At 44.8% G+C, this 15,887-nt stretch overlaps 1 protein-coding gene across 1 annotated transcript in view; it reads left to right on the forward strand.

The window, feature by feature from the left end:
• The window catches only part of dnah9 (dynein, axonemal, heavy chain 9), a 591,107-nt gene that overhangs the window by 84,066 nt on the left and 491,154 nt on the right, over positions 1–15,887 (forward strand). Inside the window, exon 19 of the mRNA XM_078225415.1 lies at positions 10,446–10,612. Coding sequence (XP_078081541.1) covers positions 10,446–10,612 — 167 coding nt within the window. The remainder of the gene's footprint in view (positions 1–10,445; positions 10,613–15,887) is intronic.

Genomic DNA, 15,887 nt, shown 5'->3' on the forward strand with positions numbered 1-15,887 from the left:
ACGTGTTTATTTACTCATATGGGTGTCACCATAAGACCATAAGACCATAAGACATAGGAGCGGAAGTAAGGCCATTCGGCCCATCGAGTCCACTCCACCATTCAATCATGGTTGATTTCAACTCCATTTACCCGCTCTCTCCCCATAGCCCTTAATTCCTCGAGAAATCAAGAATTTATCAATTTCTGTCTTGAAGACGCTCAACGTCTCGGCCTCCACAGCCCTCTGTGGCAATGAATTCCACAGACCCACCACTCTCTGGCTGAAGAAATTTCTCCTCATCTCTGTTCTAAAGTGACTCCCTTTTATTCTAAGGCTGTGCCCCCGCGTCCTAGTCTCCCCTGTTAATGGAAACAACTTCCCTACGTCCATCCTATCTAAGCCGTTCATTATCTTGTAAGTTTCTATCAGATCTCCCCTCAACCTCCTAAACTCCAATGAATATAATCCCACGATCCTCAGACGTTCATCGTATGTCAGGCCTACCATTCCTGGGATCATCCGTGTGAATCTCCGCTGGACCCGCTCCAGTGCCAGTATGTCCTTCCTGAGGTGTGGGGCCCAAAATTGCTCACAGTACTCCAAATGGGGCCTAACCAGTGCTTTATAAAGCCTCAGAAGTACATCCCTGCTTTTGTATTCCAAGCCTCTTGAGATAAATGACAACATTACATTTGCTTTCCTAATTACGGACTCAACCTGCAAGTTTACCTTTAGAGAATCCTGGAATAGGACTCCCAAGTCCCTTTGCACTTTAGCATTATGAATTTTGTCACCGTTTAGAAAATAGTCCATGCCTCTATTCTTTTTTCCAAAGTGTACGACCTCGCACTTGCCCACGTTGAATTTCATCAGCCACTTCTTGGACCACTCTCCTAAACTGTCTAAATCTTTCTGCAGCCTCCCCACCTCCTCAATACTACCTGCCCCTCCACCTATCTTTGTATCATCGGCAAACTTGGCCAGAATGCTCCCAGTCCCGTCATCTAGATCGTTAATATATAAAGAGAACAGCTGTGGCCCCAACACTGAACCCTGCGGGACACCACTTGTCACCGGTTGCCATTCTGAGAAAGAACCTTTTATCCCAACTCTCTGCCTTCTGTCTGACAGCCAATCGTCAATCCATGTTAGTACCTTGCCTCGAATACCATGGGCCCTTATTTTACTCAGCAGTCTCCCGTGAGGCACCTTGTCAAAGGCCTTTTGGAAGTCAAGATAGATAACATCCATTGGCTCTCCTTGGTCTAACCTATTTGTTATCTCTTCAAAGAACTCTAACAGGTTTGTCAGGCACGACCTCCCCTTACTAAATCCATGCTGACTTGTCTTAATCCGACCCTGCACTTCCAAGAATTTAGAAATCTCATCCTTAACGATGGATTCTAGAATTTTGCCAACAACTGAGGTTAGGCTAATTGGCCTATAATTTTCCATCTTTTTTCTTGTTCCCTTCTTGAACAGTGGGGTTACAACAGCGATTTTCCAATCCTCTGGGACTTTCCCTGACTCCAGTGACTTTTGAAAGATCATAACTAACGCCTCCACTATTTCTTCAGCTATCTCCTTTAGAACTCTAGGATGTAGCCCATCTGGGCCCGGAGATAAGCAGATAATGCCCATCCACAGTTGTCCTTGAGATCGTGGTGGTGGGCCATTTTCTTGACTTGCATCAGAGAACAAAGAAAAGTACAGGCCCTTCAGCCCTCCAAGCCTGTGCCGATCATGATGCCCTAAATAAAAAAAAAACCTTCTTCCCTTACTCGGTCCGTATCCCTCTATTTCCTCCATCTTCATGTACCCATCCAGGTGCCTCTTAAATGTTGCTAATGTGCCTGCTTCCACCACATCCTCTGGCAGCGCGTTCCGGGCACCCACCATTCTCTGTGTGAAAAACTTGCCCCGCACATCTCCCTTAAACTTTCCCCCTCTCACCTTGAACCTGTGTTCCCTTGTAATTGACACTTCCACCCTGGGAAAAAGTCTCTGTCTATCCATCCTGTTTATGCCTCTCATAATTTTGTAGACCTCTCTCAGGTCTTCCCTCAGGCTCTGTCTTTCCAGTGAAAACAATCCTAGTTTATTCACCGTCTCCTTATAGCCAAAACCCTCGAGACCAGGCAACATCCAGTCCATGTGTTAAAGGCACTCCCACAGTGTAGGGAGTTCTGAGATTTTGACCCCAGTGACAATGAAGAAACGGGTGATTATATTTCAAGTGGAATGAGTGACTGGGAAAGGAAGTTGGAGGTGATAGTGTTGCCATGCACGTTCTGCCCTTGCCATTCAGGAGTGGTATAATCAGACAAAGTCAACATGGGTTTACTGAAGGGGAAATCATGCTTGATGAATCTGTTGGAATTCTTTGAGGATGTAACTCGGAGAGTTGACCGTGGAGAATGGTGGATGTAGTTTATTTAGACTTTCAGAAGGCTTTCAACAAGGTCTCACATAACAGACTACTATATAAAGTTAAAGCACATGGATTGCAGGTAGTGTCTTGAGATGGGTTGAAAGTTGCCTAGCAACTAGTTGAAAGAAACAAAGTGTTGGCGTAAATGGATATTTTTCCGATTGGCAGGCAGTGACTAGTGGGGTACTGCAGGGATCTGTGCCAGGACCCCAACTGTTCACATTATATATTCATGATTTGGAAGAGGGAACTAAATGTGTTATCTCCATATTTGCAGATGATACAAAGTTCAGTGGGAGGATGAGATGTGAGGAGGATGCAGAGATGCTTCAACATGCTTCAGTGTGTGGGCATGTGCATGGCAGATGCAGTATAATGTGGATAAATGTGAGGTTATCCACTTTGGTAGCAAGAAGAGGACGGCAGATTATTATTTGAATGGGTGTGAATTGAGAGAAGTGGATACTCAGCAAGACCTTGGTGTCCTTGTGCATCAGTTGCTGAAAGTAAGCGCGCAGGTACAGCAGGCAGTAAGGAAGGCAAATGGTATGTTGGCCTTCATAGCGAGAGGATTTGAGTATAGGAAGAGGAATGTTTTATTGCATAGGGTGTTGGTGAGGTCACATCGGGAGTATTGCGTGCAGTTTTGGCGTCCTTATCTGAGGAAGAATTGTCTCTTCAGAAGGAACTCTTAAAAATGCAGCTAATGAAAATAGAACAAAACTTGCTCCAACTTATAAATCAAAGAAAGGGTTTAATAAAGAAACATCATTACTCCAAACTGGGGGCCTTGCCCTGGGCCACTCCAAGCTCCCCCAATTCTACATAGTTCCTTATTTATAGTGAGTCAGCTGACTCTTACATCACTCTGTAATTGGTTCCATGGTTTGCTGGGTCAGCTGACCCTTACATCTTGTTCCCATTGGTCACATTACATTACAATACAAAGTTGTCACTGGTTACATTCTAACAGGATGACCTTACTATAGAGGGAGTGCAGCAAATATTTACCAGTCTGTTTCCTGGAATGGCAGGTTGAGGAGAGACTAAGTCAGTGAGGATTGTATTGATTGGCGTTTAGGAGAGTGAGAGGGGATCTCATCGAAATTTATAAAATTCAGACAGAGTAGATTCAGAAAGAATGTTCCCAATGGTGGGGGAGTCCACAACAAGGGGTCATAGTTTGAGGATAAGGCATAAACATTTTAGGACTGAGGGGAAATTTCTTTATGCAGAGAGTAGTGAAGCTGTGGAATTCACTACCACAGAATGTAGTTGAGGCCAAAACATTGAGGGCGGGAGTTTCCAGCCGCGCTCGCCCCAAGACCAGAAAATCTCGCCTGAGGTCAATGGACCTTTGTAAGGTCCGCGTCCCGCCCACTACAATTTCCGTGGCGGGTGGGATGGGAAAATTCCGCCCAGAGTGATTTCAAGGAGGAATGAGATACTGTTCTTGGGGCTGAAGAGATAAAGGGATGTGGGGGTGAAGGTGGGATCAGGATATTGAACTTGACGATCAGCCATGATCAAAATGAATGGCGGAGCAGGTTTGAAGGGCCGAATGGCTTATTCTTACTTCTAGTTTCTCCGTCTCTATGTTTATTCCAGATGGTGAAGGTTGTGAGTTTGGGAGGTGCTGTTGAAGTAGAATCCTACAGACAATTATTGCTGGAATTATATTCATTGCAATTGGTGAAATTCATACTTCTTTCCTTTCCATTATTTTCCATCCATTAGTTCTGCAGTCTCCTTCATCCATTAAATAAACATGGTTCAAATAACTGTACGTTGTGTACATTGAATGTATTTTATTTCTCACGAGCTCAGAAATCGACATCCTCCGAAACGCCTAACTGACGGTGGCGTTTATCAATTGTTCATTTTGAGGAATTTTGATTATTACTGTTATGCTGCATTTTATTGCAGGAGCACCTGATGTAAAGAGGGAGGAACGTCTTGTGTATTCATGTTGCTCCTAGTTATAAAAGGGGCACTTTAAGGGACCGTTGACATGACATCTTGATGACGCCATTTGGCTGTTTATGAGGAAAAACAGGCATCCGATCCTAACAGCCTGTAGTGTGAACACCTTTCCGATAAAGCTCTTGTTTGCTTGTACTTTCTTGGGCTGAGAGCCTATTCTTTAAAAACACCACAGTGGCTGAGTCTGGGAGCCAAGAAACGTAGTTTTCCACCTGTGCACTTAAATGTGATGCAAAATGACCGACATCTGGTTTCCCAGTCAAGTTACGCCGCTGTAGGAAAACGGTCCCATCTGGCTTCCACTCAGACTGGTCATTGAATGTTGTTGATTTATCATCTGGTCGTTGATTAAGATATCGGGCAAGTGTTTTGCAGTGACCCAAGTGTCACCATTTTGAGAAAATCTTGGCAAGTTCCTCGAATACCTGTCATTTTGTTCCTCTCACATTGGTTATGTATGTCATAGCAGTTGTGTTGTCTCATTGCATAGCAATATGTACATGGCTGTTATGTGTACAGAAAGCTTTTAAGGCAAAGAAACAACCTTCAATTCTTAGTAATTAATTTCATTTTCTTATGCGTATGCTGACTCTTCAGCATTCCCATCTTCCTCCAGTGTGTGTGATACTGTTGGATGCTCTCCATTCTAATCCTGAGGCATCACTTGTGATGCGGATTATTGGTGTCCCCTTATCAAAGTTATGGACTGCGGTTGACACGTTGTCAACGCACCAAATTAGCTCATCGCGAGCTGCCAGAGAACGGATCATGTTTCTGTCAAGTCCTTTGTTCTCTTTCCAAGCCCATGTTTTTTTTTCCTTTTCAAGCTCTCTGTGATGCAGTGGCCCATATTGTACACCAGGGAAAGCAGTCACTAATCTGCCAATCATAGAAGAAATACATCGTATTGACGGTGAATGTGAGGCCAACGGATGTTTGCAGAGAGAAAATATAAGGAACAACACTTTTCACTGAATCACAGTACATGTGACAATAACAAATCAAATTGCGATAGGTGTGTCCAGAGAAGGTTTCGTGGGGATTGGGACTTGGCAATAGCTCCCATGCCAGGCCCGACTGAAAGTCCAGCCTGCCATGTCTAACAGTTCAGCACTCCTTCTGTACTGCACTTAAGTGTCAGCTTGGCTGGTGGTCCAGATTTTGCAGTCAGCTGTGAATTGATTGCATTTGTGGCTGACACCTCGTAGAAAATAGCTCACAAGGATCAGGTGAACTCCCTGGTTTGGGTTTCTCTTTTCCCAATGTCAGTTTGAATATGACACGAGTCAGGTGTTCTCTAGGCATCCAGCAACAGTTACATAATGAAAGATTTTCACACTGAACTATTCTCACTGACAATGAACCGGGCGTAAAATGCGCTGGACTTTTCACTTTCAGTTAAAATGTTACAAGGAGTGCAATATATAATTGGCACACACATGGGATTAAGGTAGGAGTTGAATTAAAAACTAACATAAATCATTGTTTTAATAAAGCAATTTTTAAAAATCATATTGGAGAAATTTGACATTCCTCAAATATCAAATTCATTTGCCAGGGAGTGTCTGCTGCTTCTGCAGAATTTGTTGTTTAAAAACCCAGTTACACCTCGTTTAACAAGCAGTAACTTTGTACAGCACTTTTGTAGTGAGATTCGGAGCATAAAAGGGAAAGTTTTCATCAATTCAGTGATTTCTACTGCAATTTGAAAGAAAAACTTGCATTTATATAGTGCCTTTCACAGTCACCGGATATCCTGAAGTGCTTTACAGCCAATGAAGTGGGACTTGGTTGTGTGGTAGCAATGTCACTGGGCTAGTAATGATGTGGAAATGCTGGCATTGGACTGGGGTAAACACAATAAGGAGTCTAACAACACCAGGTTAAAGTCCAACAGGTTTATTTGGTAGCAAACGCCACTAGCTTTCGGAGGAGCAGCGCTCCGAAAGCTAGTGGCGTTTGCTACCAAATAAACCTGTTGGACTTTAACCTGGTGTTGTTAGACTCCTTACTGGGCTAGTAATCCAGAGGCCCAGGATAATGCTCTAGGGGCATGGGTTCAAACTCCACCATGGCAGCTGGTGGAATTTAAAATTACTTAATAAATTTGATTCATTTATTATTGTCACATGTATTAGTGTACAGTGAAAAGTATTATTTATTGCGTGATATACTGACAAAGCATATCGTTCATAGAGAAGGGAGCGAGAGAGTAGTCACCATTACTGAGACTAGCTTTACATTTACTGTCTGCATCAACAGGGACGAAGTAGAAAGGGTCGAGAGCTTCGAGTTTTAGGTGTCCAGATCACCAACAACCTGTCCTGGTCCCCCCATGCCGACACTATTGTTAAGACAGCCCACCAATACCAGAGAATAATGGGTGCCTGGAACTCATTGCCGGGGGAGGTAGTGGAAGCGGGTATGGTAGTGACTTTTAAGGGCTGTCTTGACAAGTACATGAATAGGATGGGAATAGAGGGATATGGTCCCCGGAAGGGTAGGGGGTTTTAGTTAAGTCGGGCAGCATGGTTGGTGCAGGCTTGGAGGGCTGAAGGGCCTGTTCCTGTGCTGTAATTTTCTTTGTTCTTTGAGAGAGTGCGGAATGTAGTGTTACAGCTATAGCCAGAGTGTAGAAAAAGACCAACTTAATACAGGGTACATCCATTCAAAAATCTGCTGGCAGCAGGGAAGAAACTCTTCTTGAGTCAGTTGGTACGTGACCTCCGACTGATGGAAACAGGTGGAAGAGAGAATGTCCGGGGTGTGTGGGGTCCACAATAATGCTGGCTGCTTTGCCAAGGCAGCAGGAAGTGTAGACAGAGTCAATGGATGGGAGGCTGGTTTGCGTGATGGATTGGGCTACATTCATGACCTTTTGTAGTTTCTTGCGGTCTTGGGCAGAGCAGGAGCCATGCCAAGCTGTGAGACAACCAAAAAGAATGCTTTCTATGGTGCATCTGTAAAGGTTGGCGAGTGTTGTAGCTGACATGCCAAATTTCCTCCTCCTTCTGAGAAAGTAGAGGCATTGGTGGGCTGTCTTAACAATAGTGTCGGCATGGGGGGACCAGGACAGGTTGTTGGTGATTTGGACACCTAAAAACTTGAAGCTCTCAACCCTTTCTACTTCGTCCCTGTTGATGTAGACAGTAAATGTAAAGCTAGTCTCAGTAATGGTGACCAAGATTGATTGTTGTAAATACTCTTTAGGGAGGGAAATTCACCATTCTTACATGGTTTCAATATTTCTATAGCTCTTGGGGCTAAACGAATGAAGGGATATGGGGAGAAGATGGGATCAGGATATTGAATTTAATGATCATCCATGACCAGAATGAATATTGGAGCAAGCTTGAAGGGCTGAATGGCCTCCCCTTGCATCTGTTTTCTATGTTTGACCTATGTGTGACTCCAGACCCACAACAATGCCTTCTGACTTGGTCATTCTGTGGAAAGGCAATTGGGGATGGGCAGCAGCTGCAGTCATGGTGGAATTTGAACCCAAGTCCCCAGAGTAATATCCAGGGTCTCTGGATTCCTCGCCTCAGTGACATTGCCATTACGCCACTGTCTCCCAGTTCATTGGCTGACAAGCACTTTCAGTGGTCTGGTGGTAGTTAAAGGTGTGATATAAAGGCAATTCAAGGTGGGCATCAAATGCTGGCCTTGTCTGTGCCACCCACACCCCATGAAATAATAATAAAAACATAAGAACTTAAGAACATAAGAAATAGGAGCAGGAGTAGGCCATCTAGCCCCTCGAGCCTGCCCCGCCATTTAATAAGATCATGGCTGATCTGAAGTGAATCAGTTCCATTTACCCGCCTGCTCCCCATAACCCCTAATTCCCTTACCGATCAGAAATCCACCTATTCGTGACTTAAACATATTCAACGAGGTAGCCTCCACCACTTCAGTGGGCAGAGAATTCCAGAGATTCACCACCCTCTGAGAGAAGAAGTTCCTCCTCAACTCTGTCCTAAACTGACCCCCCTTTATTTTGAGGCTGTACCCTCAAGTTCTGGTTTCCTTTCTAAGTGGAAAGAATCTCTCCACTTCTACCCCATCCAGCCCTTCATTATCTTATATGCCTCTATAAGATCACCCCTCAGCCTTCTAAACTCCAACGAGTACAAACCTAATCTGTTCAATCTCCTCATAATCTACACCCCTCATCTCCGGTATCAACCTGGTGAACCTTCTCTGCACTCCCTCCAAGGCCAATATATCCTTTCACAAGTAAGGGGACCAAAACTGCACACAGTATTCCAGCTGCGGCCTCACCAATGCCTTGTACAGATGCAGCAAGACTTCTCTGCTTTTATATTCTATCCCCCTCGCGATAAATGCCAACATCCCATTTGCCTTCTTGATCACCTGTTGTACTTGCAGACTGAGTTTTTGCGACTCATGCACAAGGACTCCCAGGTCCCTTTGCACAGTAGCATGTTGTAATTTTTTTCCATTTAAATAATAATCCAATTTGCTATTATTTCTTCCAAAGTGAATAACCTCACACTTGCCAACGTTATACTCCATCTGCCAGATCCTCGTCCACTCACTCAGTGTGGTGAACCATCGTTGGTTCCCACTGGATAGTGCTGAGCCAGGGGCTGGCCAGTACTACAAGGATGTACATATGTTACTGTTGGATTGTGCTATTGTTGCTGTTGGGGTTAGGGTGGGGTTGTTACACCTTTGTACTGTAGTGTTGTGGCACATCCCAGTCGGGCTCCGCCTCCTGGGAGAGGTATAAGAGTCCCTGCTCTGGCCGGGACCCCTTCAGTCTGGGATAGTGTATATAAGTTCTGGTAGCTTCGTTAACAGTAAATAAAAGCCTTTCATTTACTGAGCTTCAAGCCTCATGTCTGAATAGCGCATCACTCAGCCTATTCAAATCTCTCTGCAGACCTACCGCTTCCTCCACGCAATTTACTTTCCCACTTATCTTCATGTCGTCAGCAAACTTTGTTACCCTACACTCAGTCCTCTCCTCCAGATCATCTATGTAAATAGTAAACAGTTGAGGCCCCAGTACCGATCCCTGCGGCACATCACTAGTCACCATCTGCTAACCAGAAAAGCACCCATTTATTCCAACTCTCTGCTTCCTGTTGGATAGCCAATCCCCAATCCACGCTAACACCCTACCCCCAACTCCATGTGCCCCAATCTTCTGCAGCAACCTTTTGTGAGGCACCTTATCGAATGCGTTTTGGAAATCCAAAAACACCACATCTAATAGTGTTATAATGTAGGAAACATGGTGGTCAATTTGTGCACAGCAAGCTCCCACAAGTAGCAATGCAATAATGACCAAATAATCTGTTTTGTTTGTGGAGACCTTAAGAGCATTGCCTATGGCAAAGTATAGAATCACTGACAGCAACTTCTGCATTCCTGCATTTATGTGTACATGTGTGGACTGCAAACGCTACTGTCTGTTTCAGAAGAGGGAAAATGATGCCAGTTATGTCGTTATTGCTGCTGCAAACTGCAGGACAATGCATTCAGCTCTTTACTTTGAATAGACAAAATTCTGACTCTGAGACGGGAATGCTACATTGGAGCAAGGCTGGCACTTAAACAGAGCACTTGTAGTTGTGAGCTATGGAACCGATTTATACCAACAGCTCCCCACAGTTTTGTGCATAGGTTTTCACGTGCATTTAAGTCTCTGGTGTCAATCGAGAACACCTGATCCTCTGACTCATCAGTAAGGCTTGCCTCAATGTGTCAAAGCATTTGATGAGCTTTCTAATAATGCGTTACGGAATCACAGTTCCACTAATTAACCAAATATTGAAAAATGTTGATTGTAGCCGTTACCCCTGATGACAAAGGAGGCCCTACTAAGGCAGGAAATCAATCTTGGGGCAGAATTTGTCAAGAGGGATGGAAAATACTTCAATCCAAGAGTAAGAATTGGCATCAAATGTGTCTACCCTTGATCCTGGAGCTAGGAGTGGAAAGTGCTCTGGTGTTGCAGCTGCTAGATTGTTCAGTGCTGTCTGCATTAACTTGTACATTTTGCTGCATGTATGTACAGGAGCTGCCAGAGAAGTGGAATAACGTCAAGAAGTTAGCCTTAACGACAAAGCAGCAGGTGGCTCCCCTACAAGCCAACGAAGTGACAATCCTTCGCAAGAAATGTGCGAGTTTTGACGTGGAGCAACACAAGTTCCGGGAGCGGTTTCGAAAGGAAGCACCATTCCGGTAAGGGGCTAATGAGTCCAGAGCTACTGACCTGAAAGCAGTGTCCAGCCAGATAGAACTCTGTTCCCATTGCTTGGCTCCTGCTTGACTGGAACTTTCATCACTCTGGTTTTTATGGGAGAGCTCTGGGCGAGCCTGGCTAATGTGTGGATAGAGCCATATTATGAGAAATTGAAAGAGAATTGCACTGCTCTGAACATTTCACTTCATAGAACCATACAGTGCAGAAGAGGCCCTTCGGCCCATCGAGTCTGCACCGACACACAATAAATATCTGAACTCCCACTGAATCCCATCTAGTAGCCCTTGGCCCATAGCCTTGAACGTTATGACGTGCCAAACACTCATCCAGGTACCTTTTTAAAGGATGTGAGGCAACCCTCCACCATCACCGAGTGAGGCAGCGCATTTCAGACTGTCACCACCTTCTGGCTAAAAATGTTCTTCCTCACATCCCTCCCCAAACCTCCTGCGCCTCACCTTGAACCTATGTTCCCTCATAGCTGACCCTTCAGCATCCAATGAGCCCTCCAAAAAACAGATTTGGCTCCACATTGCAGTTACCATGAATTCCAAAAAACATGAGAATGTCTCCTCCAAGGGAATTTTGCTCCACTTGGCAACAGCAACAGATTAGGTGCTGATTCTGAATGTATAATGCCAGCCCATCATCAACTTTAAGCTGAAATTGTTTCACATTGATGATGATCTCGCAATATTAATGCATCCCAAACTAGCCTAATACACCTTATAAGGAGCTGGTTCTAAGTAATGACAGGAAGTGTTTGATCAGAATCTCCATGGTTTACTTGAGCAGCTGTGAATTCCAGTGCCTTCCAGAAAATCTCAACAGTGCATTCCATACAAATTCTACCAGTGATGCTGGTTTCCCTTAATGGATCACTTAGACCATCATACTACAGTGGGCGGCACGGTGTCACAGCGTTTGAAACTGCTGCCTTACAGCGCCAGGGACCCAGGTTCGAATCCTGGTTTGGGTTACTGTCTGTGCGGGGTCTGCACCACCTCCCGGTGTCTGCGTGGGTTTCCTCCCACAGTCTGAAAGACGTGCTGGTTAGGTGCATTGGCCATGCTAAATTCTCCCTCAGTGTACCCGAACAGGTGCCCGAGTGTGGGGACTAGGGGATTTTCACTGATATTTCATAGAAGTACATTTCTGCACCATTGTGTCTCTGTATCTTTTATGCAGAAGATTTATATGAATGGATTTCATATTGCTAAGATTGTGGATATATTGGGAATAATAGAAACTTTGACAATATCAGATCAACTGTCTGTCATACATCTGTCTTGATTTTCTTTTCCATCAAATTCAATAGTATTGAGGTTTGTAACAGGTGCCTGATCTGATATTGTCAGCTTTACACTATCGCTCCAAATCAAAATTATCCCCATTATCCCTCTGAGGGTTGCTGCTTTATAAATATTTGCTGCAGATTTCACTGCTGGTTGAATGTTCTGTGTTCGAGTGACAGTTACAATTTGGATCAATCAACGAGCTTTCAAGGTTCCTTATCTTTCTTCTGGAATTTTATAGATTTTTGTTTGAGTTAAATATGAAGCAAATCCCTGTGAAACTGACTGAGTGGGAGGGCTGGCTGAGACACTACGGACACAGAATAAATGGAGAGTGGTGCATGTGTGCGTGCATGTACGCGCCCGCGCGCGTGTCCCCTGCAAGTGCTCCCCGTGTCTGCGTGGGTTTCCTCCCACAGTCCGGACGGCGTGTCGCGTAGGCGCGTTGACCATGCTAACGTCTCCCTCCGTGTACCCGAACGGGCGCCGGACTGTGATGACTAGGGGAATTTTGCAGTGTTACTGTAAGCCTACTTGTGACACCAATACATAAACTTTAATTTACAGTACAACTGGAAGCCAGATCACCCTCACTGTCTTTGTTTGTTTTTTTTATCTTTTTGTGGGTGTGGGCATCACTGGCATGGCCAGCATCTGCTTCCCATCCCTAATTGTGCCTGAATCGAGTGGCTTGCCATTTCAGAGGGCATTGTTGTTTTCCTAATCTAAAGTGTGACACCTTTAATGGTTTCAGAGCATGCTTGTTATGTGAAAAGCACAATGTATAGCTGCTAGTTTAACTTGTGGTTCCGCAGGAGTAAACGTTCAGTGTTTTCATTTCATTTTGATTCTGACTGTCGTCCATTCTTACACATTATAGATTTAAGGTTGTCTGAAGTTTAGGTCTGGTTACTGGCACTCAAACTGAAGTTTTAAACTGGAACTTTCCGGCCGTGCACACCCACTGCATCTCCTGGTCCTGTCCACAGCGCACCCCCGCCACAGGTTTCATTGCGGCGAGGAGTGCATTGAATGGGAAACCCTCTTTTTAAAAAAAATCATTTGTGGGAAATGGGCGTTGCTGGCTGGCCAGCATTTATCACCCATCCCGAGTTGCCCCGAAGGCGGCTGAGAGTCAACCACATTGCTGTGGCTCAGGAGTCACATGTAGGCCAGACCAGGTAAGGATGGCAGATTTCCTTCCCTAAAGGACATTAGTAAACCAGATGGGTTTTTAGGCCAATCAACAGTGGTTTCATTGTCATCAATAGATTCTTAATTCCAGATTATTATTTTTTATTGAACTCAAATTCCACCATCTGCCGTGGCGGGATTTGAACCCGGGTCCCCAGAACATTAGTTGAGTTTCTGGATTAATAGTCTAGTGATAATACCACTAGGCCATCGCCTCCTCACGTTGACAATGGTGGGACCAGAAGATCCTGGCACCGACCAATGGCAGGCTACCACCTGTTGCTGCAAAACACAGAGGGTTGCGTGATAAATTCCAGCCTTAGTTTTTTCTTTCTCTCTCCTTTCAAAATGCGCGCTCTCACCCTGAAATTATATGTAAAGATTTGCCCTTCCTTCTACAGGTGCATTTACAGTTTATTGGTCTACCTGATTAACAGTGGCTTTAACACTTGGGGTAATGCCTCTGCTAAAATGGTGAACAAAGGAAGCGTACATGGACATATTAATCATTAGTATCAAAGTAGAAAATGTTGGAAATATTCAGCGGGTCAGGCACCATTTGTTGAGGGAGAGAAAAAGAAAGCTAATGCTTCCAGTCAATAACCTTTAATCAGAATAGGAAAAACTGCTTTCAAAGAAAAGGTTCCCTCTATCTATCCTATCGCTCTCTAATCATCCACACTATGTCCTTCACTTCCGACCACACCTTCCAGTAATTACAGGAGAAGCACCTTTTAACCTCCTTTATTCCCAATGTCTGGGGTCCTATACACACTTTGAAGTGAACAGGTTTGGCTTGAACATTCTCAATTTAGGAAACTCTATTCACTGCTCATGATGCAGTCTCTTCTACCGAGAGGATGTTAAATATTTTATATCTCAGAGATGATGCACCAGGTTCTTTGTTAGTAACAAGAGTTTTTTTTAAAAAACCTACTGCATGCTTACAGATCTTTGCTTTTGCAACGTCTGCAGTTTGTCCCCTGTTCACTTGGTCCGTACCCAGACAACTTAACAGACTGATACAATCAGACTTGGAGCCATTGAACAGCATGGGAGCTGCAAACACGCATTGGCTGACTCTTTTTTGCAATATCTCTGTTCAGTCTACGAGTGTGACCCTGCATTTTCCAGTCACATTTTAAGGTTGACACCCCACAATCACTCAGGCCGTCCTCTCCCTTGCCTCATATGCTGTTCCAACGAAGCTTAACATGAGGTCAAGGACCAGGAGCTCAAATTCTTGGCAAGTACTTTACTCCTTCTGGACTGTTCATTTTTATGACTGCACCTAAGTGTTGTCCACCTGGCGACGTAGGTTTCTTCCATGAGTAATGATGAGTTGCTGCTGCATTGTCTTCTTTGGGGAGTGAGTGTAGATGCCAGTCTATGCTCGAGACTGGCTGGTGGCAGTACAGGTTGTGTGGATGATGACCAAGGAAGGGAGAAAGCGTTAATGGGGAAGGGTGGAGTCGTGGCCGGGAGAAGGTGGGAGGGACAGTGCAGGCAGTGGGGATGCCCTTTAAATATGACGCATGGACCTTCAACCCCATACCCCCCCCCCCCCCCCCCCCCCCCCCCCCCACCCCTCTGCGAGAATCATAGAGATCCTTGCGGACATGTGCTTAATTAGCTGAACAGCACAAGATCGTGTATGTCGGCTGTCCCACCATCTCCTTCGCCCCCACAGTGGAACTCAGTCCCATCTCTGCACCCTCCACTGAACCTAGACTTGGGAATGGAAGATTTCATAGAATAGAAAGATCATGGAATCCCTACAGTGCAGAAGGAGGCCATTCAGCCCATTGAACCTGCACCGACAACAATCCCCCCCAGGCCCTATTCCCATAACCCCACTGCTAATTCCCCCGATACTAAGGGGCAATTTGCCATGGCCAATCCACCAAAACTGCACATCTTTGGTGTGTGGGAGGAAACCAGAGCACCCGGCTGTCCTCTCCCCACTGATGCATCCAGACATAGAATCATAGAATCCCTACAATGCAGAAGGAAGCCATTCGGCCCATCGAGTCTGCATGCACTGACCACAATCCTACCTAGCCCCTATCTGCTGAGCATTTTTGATTTTTTTCTCAGATTCCCAGCCTCTGCAGCATTTTGCTTTTGTTAAGCGTTTGTATTTTGATCACAGTGAATAATTGCAAGGCCTGTGTGTACCATTCCACCTGGTCTCCGGTTTACTTTCTGTATCATTGCTGCATACAGCTGCTGGTGGCATCAAATAACAAAATGTACTTCGAGGAGAAGATCCCAGGATTCTGGCAAAAGTGGCATTTCCCGCTGTGACTGGGAAGCTTTCCGCAGTCCTTGTTTCTTTATTATTTTGCATTTGTTTACGAACAGGTTGATATTTTTAATAGGCCTCAGTGTCCCGTGGTGCAGTCTTCAGGTGAGGCAAGATTAGACTGTAGGATATAGTTGGTTCGGAAATAACTTGGTCTTCGTTTCAAAGGCGCATAGTTTTGTCATATTTTCACACAATGCTGTGATTTTTGCATCATTATTTATCATTCAGTAGCAAAATCTACATCGACTTGGGAAGGCAGCAAGTAGAGTTGGAGTTACGCTGAGGTACCAATGAAATGGCTGGGAGGTACAAAACGGAAAGACTGAAATGCTATCATTGGCACAAGGGTGTAATTACCGTGTGACAAGTTTATGCTTGCTGTCTCTATTATAAGTGTGGACTAGGAATTCACGATAAGAAATTTATCTGGGCTGCATGCAGACATCAGATTTCTAA

Source organism: Mustelus asterias, chromosome 12 (genome assembly GCF_964213995.1).
Source record: "Mustelus asterias chromosome 12, sMusAst1.hap1.1, whole genome shotgun sequence".
Taxonomy (NCBI): domain Eukaryota; kingdom Metazoa; phylum Chordata; class Chondrichthyes; order Carcharhiniformes; family Triakidae; genus Mustelus; species Mustelus asterias.